The sequence below is a fragment of the Elephantulus edwardii genome, unplaced genomic scaffold (genome assembly GCF_000299155.1).
Source record: "Elephantulus edwardii isolate Elephantulus edwardi_28Jun2011 unplaced genomic scaffold, EleEdw1.0 scaffold00006, whole genome shotgun sequence".
NCBI lineage: Eukaryota > Metazoa > Chordata > Mammalia > Macroscelidea > Macroscelididae > Elephantulus > Elephantulus edwardii.
This window is the reverse complement of record NW_006399756.1, coordinates 5,917,615-5,929,599: the sequence shown is the minus strand read 5'-3', so window position 1 is coordinate 5,929,599 and position 11,985 is coordinate 5,917,615. Positions and strand designations below refer to the sequence as shown.

Sequence of the window (11,985 nt, the reverse complement as noted above, 5' to 3'; positions counted from 1 at the left end):
TGTGCTCCCACCTCTGAGGCCCCTCCTCCTCCCATCTCAGCTCCTCCTCTGCAGTGCGGTGGTAGATGTGTGGGGCGCGTGGCCTTCCCCTGTTGGGTGTGGAAGCACCGTTTTCTCCCTGGTTCTCCCTGGTCCTGTTCTTACACTAGCGTGATTGGGGGACCAGCCGCGTCCTCGTCTTGCCTCTGCCCTTCATCCTGCTCCTTTGCCAGCTGAGTGTTGTTTCCCTTCCATCAAGTCCTAGTGAGCAGGGCTCTGTGGTTTGCAGGACGAAGGTCACCCCTTAGGCTCATGTGTGAGGCCTTTACACTCTGCACGTGCCCCCGTCTGGTGGCCTTTCTGCCTTTCCCCTCACCTCCTTCCAAACTCCACCTGCCTCTGCCCATAGAACGTGTCCTGACTTTCCCAGCACTGGTATGAGCAGTCTTCCTGGTGTAGAATGAACTACCCCAGCCCACCCTCTGCTCTGCCCTTCCCTTCAGTCCACCTGAGAGCCTCCCTCCACGGAAAAACTGCCTGGTGCCTGGTGCCTGCCCTCCCCTGACTTCCTGTGGCAGTCAGCGGCCTTCTCAAGCAGTCATCCGCCCATTTAGTGTGTCTTATCAAGCACCTGAGTGCCATCCACTTCCTAAACCACACCCCTCCGGAAACTCTAGAAACTCTGATAAATGATGGTAGTTAGAGAAAGGCTCCGGGCCTTTTGTTCATAGGGTCGCTATGAGTCGTGCTCGACTCAACGGCAATCAACAACGACTATGTTCCAGCCTTCTTGATCAGAGACCGATCAAAGAGTAAAAACCCGTGTTGTTGCTGTTGTCCGGTGCTGTTGAGTCAGTTGCGACGCCCAGTGACATAAGTGTGACACAGTGGAGTGCAGCCTGCCCTGCGACGGCCTCATACACCTCGGCTGGGTATAAGCACGTTGTTCTGTCCACTGTGCCAGTCCTCTTGGAGGGTCTTGCTTCTTCTCAGTGACACTGTGACCAAGGATCACGTCCTCCCTCCTCCAGGGACTCGTCTCTTCTTGATAACAAGTCCAAAGTATGAGACTCTGCTCTTCCTAAGGAACTTTCTGGGTACACTTCTTCCAAGACAGATTTGTTTGTTCTGGAAGTACATGGTCTATTCACTCTTCTTGGTCAACCGTGATTGTTGGGTGCTGTTAAGTCTGACGTGAGTCACAGTGACCCTGAACGGCAGACCTGAGCCTTGCCTTTTCCTGTGCCCTTTCATCATTTCTGACACACCTGAACCCATATTGAGGGTCTTCCTCTCTTTCACCGACTCTCCGCCTTTCCAAGCACAATGCCCCTCTTTAATGTACAGCCTCTTCTAGCACCGTGACCGAAGGGTGTGAGACAAAGCTTTGCCATCCTGGCCTCCAAGGAGCACCCTGGCTGTGCCTTCTCCAAGATAAGCCTGCCTGTCCTTCCGCAGCCCGCAGGCCGTTCACTCCTCTTCACCAACGCCGGGGCTCACAGGTGCCAGATCTTCCTTTGTCATCCTTAGTTAGTGCCCGGCTCCCAGATGCATAGCAAGTCATTGAAATGACCATGGCCTGAGTCAGGCACATGTTGGACTTCAGATAGATAATCGTTGTTCCTCAATAATTTGAAGGCATCATTTCTTCTTCCGTCTTCTTAGTCACTGCCAAATTTTGCCTGATTTTATAGAAGGATATTGAATTTTATATATATTTAAATTTTACATGAGGATATTGAAACTATTGTCCTCTGGTCAGGCATTCCTTCATGGTCAAGGTGGAATCTTTGCTTTTTAATACTCTTGAAGAAACCCATTAGCAGGTTAGCCCAGTGCACCCTGGTTTGATTGCCTGGTCTCCACGTCCATGGCGGTGGTTGTGGGACTAGGTCAAATGAAATCTGCGACTTCAGTTTTTTTGAACTTAAGCTGTTGCTTACTGGTATAGTTTGAGGATTTGATGAGGAACTCTTGATGGTGAGTTGCAATCCATACTGCAATCTGTAGTCTTTGACCATCATCATGCTTCAAGTTGTCTTCTGTTGTGTTAGGAGCGGATAAATACCAGAGAGAGGAAGTCTAGGAAGAGCTGGGGTAAGGGGTAGAGGTGAGGGAAGTACTGAGAAGGTGCTGAGTAAAGAGCGGAAGCAAATGAGGGCCACCTCCCGCCTCGGGACTACCTGAGGGACGAGCACGCCAGGCTGGGGACGCAGCAGGTGCCAAGTCCTGAGATGAGCATGTTCCAAGCACTGTGAGGACAGGTGAACGCGGAGCACAAGCCGCGACGGAACTAACACGAGGCTCTTGTTGGCTTTCGAGAGATCTTTGCCCTTTACTTGGAGAGGGACGAGGGAAGCTGTCGGAGGCGGTCGTGCGGAGGGCGTGGGCTGGCTGCTGAGCCGAGAGCGGGCTGCCTGGAGACCAGACAACAGGCAGGCTGCCCAGGAGGCTCTGCTGTATCTCAGATCAGAGAAAATGGACCAGAGAAAGAAGTGGTTGAATTCAAGTGTTTTCAAGATAGATGAGGACAGTTTGCTGTTGGACAAGATATGGGATGAGAGAGAACTATCATGTGACCGGCCAGATGATGGTACATGAGCCATCAGTGCGACGTCTCCGTGCCTTACAATAGCAGTGGTTCATTCTCACTCTCGTGTCCTGTGGCTGGACTGTGGTGTCATTCAACAACCTCTTCATCCCATGGCCCTGCTGACGACACAGCCTCTGCCGTGTGCAAGCGAGAATAGCACATGGGGTTGTGGTTTCCACCGAGGACGACCTTGCACTTCTGCATGTGTGTTAGTGCTCAAGGTGAGTCACGTGGCCGTGTCTGTGTTCACGACGACACACGTGCTCCTCAGAACACAACACACATTAGTGGAGGCCAGTCAAGTCCTCTGTGGGCAGCACCAAGCCTACCGGCCTGAAGAACCAGGGCAAGAGAGACGGGAAGACTGCAGGTCGAGCAGACCGTCCGCTTGTACGAGCAGGTAATCAGATGGAGAGGCGAGGGTGGCAGTGGGGAGGGAAGGGCCAGTGGACAGCGCTGGGCTGACATACAAATGCCATAGTCACCAGCGTGACGGCAGACTGCAGAGGGAGGAGACGGAGTGCAGACGTGAGAGAGAGAAGGTGCTGGGGTAATACCAGGCTTTGGGGTTTACAAATAGTTTGTGCTCCATTAGTTTTTGCATCAGATGTGTGCTGATTTGGTAACAAAATATGAGCTTGTGCTATGCTACATTTTCCAGCATTTTCTCTGCTGTGGAAATAATTCTAAGATTCTTTGGCTTTTCCCCACATCACCATAGCTTCTGGGAGAAGGATGGGCAGTCTCCTCCCGTGCAATTAGCTGACTCTGAAAACCTGCCGGAGGGTCAGCTACGGGTCAGTTCCGACTCTCCAGCACATAGCCGCCGCCACCTTACCTTACCTGACCCAACCCACTGCCTCTGAGTCAGTTCTGCCCTGCAGTGACCCCCCCCATCAGGTCTCCAAGGTTGTAAGTCTTTGTGGGAAGGTGGAATAGGGTTTCTCTGGAGGTTCACGAGTTAATTCTGTTAGTCATCCTTGTCTGGACTGTACTTGCTGTGAAGCATCAAAGAATCTAACGGGACGCTTTGTTCCACATACTTTGGGTGTGTTATCAGGAGGGGCTAATTCCTGGAAAAAGACGTCCGGCTTGAAAAGGTAGAGAGTCAGGGAAGGAGAATAAGAAAATCAACAAGAGAGTGACACAGTGCTGCGGCGGTGGGCTCACATTTAAGAGGATGGCCTGGGTGGCAGGAGTCAGTCAGACGTGAGGAGACGGCAAACAACAACTCTTACCACCGTAACTGTGCCCCACCCGACTTCCACTCCTGCACCTCCCTTCACCCCTCTGTCCCCCGATGGGCAAAGAGCCCTGGCTGCACAGTGATTAAACATCTACCACCAGCCTCAGAGTAGGCTGTTCAAGTCCACGCAGCAGCTCCATGGGAGAATAGACCTGGTGATCCCATCAGTGTTCCTTGTTTGGCCTCCTTGTTATCTGCTGGGAGCTGGCTCCTGGCTGACCCTCCTCCTGGAGGTTCACGGAGGCGCTCGGTCTCATGGCAGAGACTTCCAGAGACTTCCCGTCTTCCTCCTGTGCAGGTGTTGGTTTATTTCAATCCCCCCAGTGGTGCTGCCTGGGGGTTAACAGTGCAGCCCTCTACGGACCACACTATCAGAGATCCCCTGATTACAGTCAGGAAACCCGCTCTGTCACTAGGACTCCTGGGAGCTGAAGCTGACTTGCTGGTACCTACTGACTCCCAACCCCCAGTGGGCCTGAGTCTTAGGACCCTATTAGGTCCATGTTCCACGTGGGACCAAACTCTGTTTATGACGTGAGAACCTCTGGCCTCAGCGCAAGGCCAGTTCATCCAGCCAACAAATACACTGGGCAGTTGCAGGAACTGGGATCTAGCAATGAGCTAGGTAGAAAAAGAAACGCTGACGTCCTACCTGTTTCCAGTGAGTCGACCCCAACTCAGAGGACAGCCGCCCCACACCGTTCCCAAGGCTTAGGGAGTTTTTAAATTTGAAAGCTTACAAATTTTACTGGGTTTTCATAGAATCCTTCATAGGTGTTTTCTAACATTAGCTGTCACTGATTAACATATTAATGACACTACGATCCCTGGGGGTGTAGTTCTTAGGGAGCTTCCCTGTTAACCCGAAGGCGAGAGCCTCTCGGGCAGACTGAACCCACTCGGGGCTCTGAGGGAGAGAGATGAGCACTTCCTGTTGGGTTGCCATTGTTAAGTGCTACAGCCAAGCCGGAACCATCTTGTCGCTCACCCTGAGGCCAGTTTTCAAAGCTATAAATCGCATGGGAAGGAGCTGTAGTGGCTCACTGTGTGAGGAATTGTGTTGTCAACACAAAGGCCGGACGTTCAAATCCACCAGCTGCTCTGAGGGAGAAAAATGGACAATCTGTTGATTTAGAGGCTTGTTTACAGCCTCCTAGATCCCACTGGAGGGTCCGCTAAGAGTTGGTTCTACAGGGAGCTCTGGTGGCCTGGTGGTGGGAAGCTGCCCTGCAATCCCAGAGGTACGTGGTTCAAATCCACTTGGTGCTCTGCTGGAGAGGGAGGGACTATCTCCTCCCGTACCAGTCAGATCTGATTTGACGGTACACATACAAAAATGATAAAATAAAATTTAAAAAAGAGTTGGTTCTGATTTGACAACACATAACAGTAAACGACACAGGAGGAGATAGTCTGTCTTTCTCCTTCAGAGCAGCTGGTGGATTTGAACCACTTGCCTTTGAATTGCTAGTGTAACTCCTTACCCACTAGGCCATCAGCTTTAGAGCCTGTGGCATGTCCTGGAGGGTCAGCAATGAGTAGGCTCTGACTCCATGGTGAGAACTAACTTCTGGTGGCCACGGCTTGGTCCTCACAGTGGGGAGCTCGGGGGCTTGGAGAGGAGGAGCTGGGCTGCCAGGGGTCTGAAGCCATCCACTGCCCTGAAGGAAAAAGATGGAAAATCTCCCTTCACGTGACTCACTGCCTCTGACCACTCACTCACTGGAGGGTCTGCTGGGCCCGTTCCATCTGGACCATACAGAACAGAACAGTACAGAACAGTACAGTTTTTACAGGAGCAGCCTGCCACCGCTGCCGCCTCCCAGGGAGCAGCTGGTGGGTTTGAACCAATGACCTTTCAGTTAGCACACAAAGGCTCAACCTGTACCCCACGCAGGCTCCTTTCTTACATCCTAGTGGGGGAAATGCCGTACCTTAAGGACCAGTTCGCAGCTGCCAGCTACTCTGTGGGAGAAAGATGGGCAGTCTCCTTCCGTGCTATTAACGGCCTCTGAAACCCCCCTGGAGGGTCAGCTGTGGGTGGGTTCCAACTTGATGGTACACAACAACAATGACAACAAGGGAAGATGTGTTCAGAGCATACTGTCCCCCACGCTAACATTACCTCCCTTCCTAAGAGCTAAGAAGGTGCTATTTGCATCAGCACGCCCTTCAGGTAGGCAGTGAGGATTGTTGCTGGGTATTCCTGGTTTCTTGTAGTCCAGATCTTCACATCTGTGCCCCTCCCTTCCCCAGCACTGAGTTCCTCTGAGGACTGAATAGTCGGGTTTTCTCTGAGCTTCTGACGGTTTTTGCTTCACTGGCAATCCTCCCTCGTAATCCTTGTTCCTCCTTGGTACCGTCTCCATTTCTGTGGTCCGGCATGTAAGCACTCCAGCGCCTGTGTGGCTTCTAACTCCCACCCGGTCCTGGGAGAAGGGCTTTGTCCCAGACTGGTCTCTTTATAGGGTGTTTTGTTCTTTCTCAACCCACTGCAGTTCTCTGAATACTTATCTTCTCTCCAGAGTTTTTATTTCTATGGAAAATGCATTTATTTCTCTTCTGAACACTTCCCCGTCCCCCTGGTGTCTTGACTCAAGCATGGTTTATAACGTGGTATCAGTTCCCCACCGCCTTCTCGTACTTTCTGATTGGTATGTCGTGCACCCGTTATCTGTGGCTGCCTAACAGGCCATGTTAACACATGGACGCTTAGGGCAGAGCCTGTCAGGTGTCCGTGATCGTTCGGACACTTGGGCGAGACCCTTGCTCCCATGGCTTGTGCCTGAGGTGGCCCTGCAGGGGCGGCTTTGCGCGTGTCTGTGTCTGATGTCTTGATTGCAGTGGCCGTGGCAGCTGTCTCCTCTTCCATCTCCGTTCACCCTCCTCTCCCAGGGCTGCCTTCACTGAGCGGCTGCTCTGCTCTCTCCTGAGCACGAGGTGACTCACTCTGAAGGAAGCTGGCAGAAGCTTCCAGGCATCTTTCTGGCGAGGCCCGGACCTCACCCAGCTTCTCCACATTCCACTTTCTCAAGGGGGAGGATGTGGATCTCTCCTGTTGGAAGAGGGGGTGTGTGTGTTCAGAGGCCAGCTTCGGGCTCCTGGGCTTTGCTCCCCGTTAGAACCACACCCAGCGAGTCATTTAGACTTTGGGGCCACAGTAACTGGGATGTGGAAAAGGCAGCACAGTGTTCTCAGAACCTTTCATCTAAGTTTTGGACAATGGACAGAAACACAAAAGAAATGGAATTCATAGATAATTTTCAATTTTAACATGGTTTTTGTAATCTTCAGATTTGTTTTTTCTTTAAACAAGACATTTCTTGAGGAATAATACAAATTGATTTGGCAGCAGCTCTGTCGAGAACACCAATACTTGAGAGATGGACAGAGAGAGAAAGTGAACGTAAGTGGAGGGTCAGTAGAATGGCCACATGGTTTCTGCCACAAGGTGGGCAGGTCATCAGCAGTCTTCTTGTCAACTACCCTCTTTCTAGAACCAGCAAGCTAGTTACTGCTGTCCGATTCCTGACAACCCCCTTTCCCCTGCCCCGAATGTTTTGTCAAGATCCAGGCTTGTCTAGGTGGTGGGGGACGAGGGTCTCCCCACAGCACTCCTGGGTGAACTTGACTCTGGGCTCAGCATGAACGTGGCTCTCTCCCCGGTGGCTTAGTCACCAATGACTGTCCTGCCAGCATGCATTTTCCCCTCAGTGCCTTTCCGGGCAGTGGGCGCTCTTCCCCAGGGCAGTGGGCACTCTCCTTGCCGCAGTGGGTGCTATCCTGCCCCATGGTGAACATTTATGTGCAGAAGTACTTCCAGCAACAGGGATCCGTCTCTGCTGGTGCTCAGACCCCACTTTAAAGTATGTGTCTCCTTGATTCTGTGCCCCCCCTCTTGTGTGTCGTCGTCACTGGGGGGACAGATGTCATGAGTTAACACAATTATTTGTCCAGAATACAAGTTGTGCACCTGCTGCTCTTCAGGTACTGAACTGGGCCCCGGAGAGTGGCGTGGACAAGTGACATGGGGAGTGACAGGTCTGACATGGTCCCTTTCTCTCCAGGTCCTGCAGTTTAGTGTGGTCAGCAGCACAGGGGTCCCGGGGAATGGAGAGTGTTCCAGAACCTTCTCCATCTGCCCTGCTTAGACCTGCCGGGGCACAAGTCCTAGGTCAGCTGGCCTTACCCGCCTGTATCTTCCTCCACTTAGGGGATATGCGACTCAGCATGTTGTCAAAGGGCTGGAGCCGAGGACACTCTACCGATTTCGACTGAAGGTCACCAGCCCCTCCGGAGAATACCAGTACAGTCCTGTGGTCGCGGTGTCTACGACCAGTGAGTATGTGGATGGGAGCCCCCCAGGGTGCATGATGGTGGCATGTCACAGGCTGAGCTCTGTGTGTGGGGACACGAACTGTGCCCTCACAGGATATGAGGGCTGCTTTTATGCCAGGGCTGCCTTGTTAGATAGTCTCGGTCCAGTATGAGATGCTGAAGTCCCCTTTCTTAGGAAGCAAACATAAGGGTTGTGGCTGGGTGAGATGCCCCTGCATGGGGAACCATGCTGCCTGGCTGGCTGGGGGTCCTGAGCTGAGGAGGGCGCTGCAGGGTTTTGGCCCATTCAGACATCACTGCACACACCTGAATTTGACACTCAGCTCTGCTTCCCAGGGTTGCTGTCGGATGAGGAGAATTATCATTGCTGCCTCCACTTGAGGTGAAATGAGGAAGGAGAGAGTGAGCTCATCTGGAGGGGTGGCCAGGAGAGAAGCAGCTAGGCACAGCATCAGGCCAGACTGGCCCCAGTCCGTTGCCAAGGGTCCAGATGTTTACAGTTCTCCGCCTCCCCTCTGCCTGTTCCTCTGCCTGTCTTTCTGGGTCTCTGTCTCTCTGGGTCTCAGCCTCTCTCTCTCTGTAAAGAGATGCGGTTGAAAGTTTACAAAGAAAATTAGACTTGCAGTTAGTAATGTTCATTCTTAGCCTGTTCATTCTCCCCTCCTGCCTTCCCACTTAACCTTGGGCAGAGCTGTGCTTTTGGTCCTGAGGGGGACGAGGCAGGACAGGGTTGGCTGTTGTAACGAATTCATCCCTTCCTGGTGGTATTGTTCACTTCATAGGCTTGTTGAGGATTTGGCTGAAAGCTGGGTCCCAGGAGTGAGTTCAGGTCCAGGCTGAAGGCTGACTGAGGGCGGCTGTCTGGGGAATCCCCCCAAGCCCCATCTCTGTCTGACCAGTGAGTTGGACTCTTTGGGATTTTTCCTCCCTTTTTATGGATTTGAGTTTAGGTCATCTCTTTTCTCCCACTCCATCCAGGACCTTCTATTAAGGGTGCAAATACTTTCTCTGATCTGTATTTCAAAAGATCGTTAAGCTGTTTATATCTGGTGCCGTCTTTGAGCTGGAATGTTGGAAAGTCTCAAATGGCCAGAACTCCTTCCTCGGCGTCCACTGCAGAGGCAGTTAAGTCCCCTGTGGGTGGACGACGGAAGGTTCTCAAAGCGAATGAAGCGTGGTTTTGAAGCTTTATCCAGGGTTGCATTTGTCTTTGTGTGTCTGTGTGTACTGCCTGCATTGTCTGTGGATTTCACCGTGTCTTTTAGACATTTAGTCGTGGCAGTCTTTGCACCCTGAAGAGAATGCAATTTTGAGTAAGTTTGTAACAGGGCTTCGGGGATTGGGTCTTAGCAAACCAAGAGTGCTGATGGCTACACACGAATGACTGAGGAACGCTCAGCTAGCCATGAAAACAGCATTTCAGAGGCGATTTTGATGTGACTAGTTAGGGATGATGACGCCAGTCAGAAAAGGACTTATCTCTTAATAGAATAACATGGAAAGTGTTTTGTTTTTACACAAGACATTTAATTACTAAAGTTCTGACGGGAACAGAGAAGGTGAGTGGCCCACCCCGAGTGGGTTCTTTGTGTGCTGAGAACACCGAGGAGAGGGTCTTTGCTACCCTTCCTGCGCCGGGTCTGGGCACGCAGCACCCTTGCTCTGTGGTTAGAGTTGTCATTTTCAAAGCTGCTTCTCTTGAGGAGTCAGGACGCGCCAAACAGAATTAAAAACGCACACACGCCACAGAAGGAGGGGGAAGTGCTTCTGTGGGTTGATAATTCGCATTCAGCTTGAAAGTGTTTTAATGAATCACAAAACCATGTACTTTATTTGAATAAAGGATGCTCAGTTTTTCAAAATTTCTTTAAAGGAAAAATCTTCAGGTAAAGGACATGAGACTCTTGCTTAAATGAGGCGTGCAATTTTAATCAGCTGGGCCCTGAAAGAGAAAGAAAAACAGCTGCTACTTGTTAATTGGCAACCGTCTCCCCCGAGCTCATCATTAATTCACAGCTTTTAATAGAGACTTAAAATCACCCCATAGGTGTGATCCCCACCTTATCAGTCCTGCTGGCACCTCAGGCAGCTCTGTGTCCCTGTGTGGAGTGAGTGACAGCTGCCCCCTTGCCCCTGTCCTTCTCACCCCTGTGCTCCTCACCCGTCCCCCTCACCTCTGTTCTCTTCACCCTGCCCCCCTTACCCATGTGTCCATCCATCCGCCGCTCGCCCCCCGCCCCCTCACATGGGCCTGACTGCTGGGCTCCATCCAGTGCAGACAAGCATTCCTGGCCGTTCTCCCCACAGGCAGGTTGTTGTGTTTGTAACTGCAGCCCTTTAGGTAAGTATTCGAATAACACACACACAGGGACAAAGTCGTCACCCCTCTGAGACAGCCATGCCTCATTTTCTTGTGATGTTTTTAACAAACGGAAGGTTTGTGCAGCCCCAAGTTCAGCAGGTCTATCAGCACCACTTTTTCCACAGTGTGTGCTTGCTTTGTGTCTCTGGGTCATGGGTTTTCTTGGGACATTTCAGCCTTTTCCGTGATGCTGTTGCTCAGGGTTTATTATGAGTGCAGGACTTGGTCTTTGGCAGTGCGCATTCTTTATTGTGACACCTGACGTTTAGAATACACTCAGCTGCGGTGATCAGAATCGGAGCCCACAGTGTGTCTGTCAGGTACTCCTGTCAGGAACCCTGCCCTCAGCGGCCCGCCTCGGGCTCTGCCTGCCGTCTTGAAGGACTTGTGTGTGGGATGGGAGGCCCTGCTCATCCTGACGTTTGTTTCCTCATCATTCTTTGTGCCTCCTGCCTGTAGTGGGAGCAGGAAGGGGCACCGTGTGCTTGAACAGAGCCTTTCCACCCTCTGCTCTGTCCGGTTGGCGTAACCCCTGGGCCGGCTCTGCACTTGAGTTGATTATTTGGGTGGTACTCCTTAGAGCCTTTTAACCTGGACTGTGGGGCAAGAGGCTTCGTGAGTTAATGCTGAGCAGGGCTCCCCACGTGCACGTTGCTTCTGGCTGTCTTTGCCCAGAATTCCGGAACGCAAGGTGAGTATTTCTGATTTTCTCTCTCCTGTGAGTGCATCACCTTCAGCCTCAGGAGAAGTAGGACACAGAGTCCTTCTTGAGAAGTTGGAACAGGCAGAGCATTAGTCTAATTATATCTTAACACCACAATGCCCCGCACTCAGCCAGTCTCAAGCTGGTAAATGCTAGATGGCTTCATTTACTTTCTAATATTTACATGGTGTGGAGCTTCCTGGTCCGAATGAGCCGGAAGTGGCCCGGCTGGGAGCCCTGTGCCTGACAGGTAGACACAGGAGGGGGGACCAGGTGGTCAAGGTGGAAACAGGAGTGTGGTTTGAGAGCATTCCCTCCAATCCCAGGAGTTAGCCCTTTTCCCAGACTCCTCAGACTCGTGGCCTGTCCCTTAAGCTGGGAGCGGTGGGATGTTTTCTTTAAGATGCTCGTCTGTGTGGAAAATGCCCTGGAAATGGGAGCACGTGGTGCACTGGTCAGATATCCCCACGTGTATGAAGTCACTGCAGGAAGACGGGCCCCTAGCTGTGCTGCCTGGTGGTAGCGGGCTGTCCTGGACAGCTTTCTCAGCCTCAGCTTTGTGGTTGGAAGACGGCACAAAGCCCAGTGTGCTGTTGTCAGGTGTTTCCCAGTCAGCGTCAGCTCATGCAGGCCCTGGACATGACAGCGTGAAAGCTTGTCTGGTCCTGTGCCCCCCTCTCTCCGCCCTGTGCCCCGCTCTCTCCGCCCTGTGCCCCCCTCTCTCCGCCCTGTGCCCCCTCTCTCCGCCCTGTGCCCCCCTCTCT

The 11,985-nt window shown here is 52.2% G+C and overlaps 1 protein-coding gene across 1 annotated transcript in view; it reads left to right on the top strand.

The window, feature by feature from the left end:
- FANK1 (fibronectin type III and ankyrin repeat domains 1) overlaps positions 1-11,985 on the top strand; it is a 28,214-nt gene that overhangs the window by 2,636 nt on the left and 13,593 nt on the right. Inside the window, exon 2 of the mRNA XM_006880132.1 lies at positions 8,032-8,156. Within this exon, the coding sequence (XP_006880194.1) occupies positions 8,032-8,156 (125 nt within the window). The remainder of the gene's footprint in view (positions 1-8,031; positions 8,157-11,985) is intronic.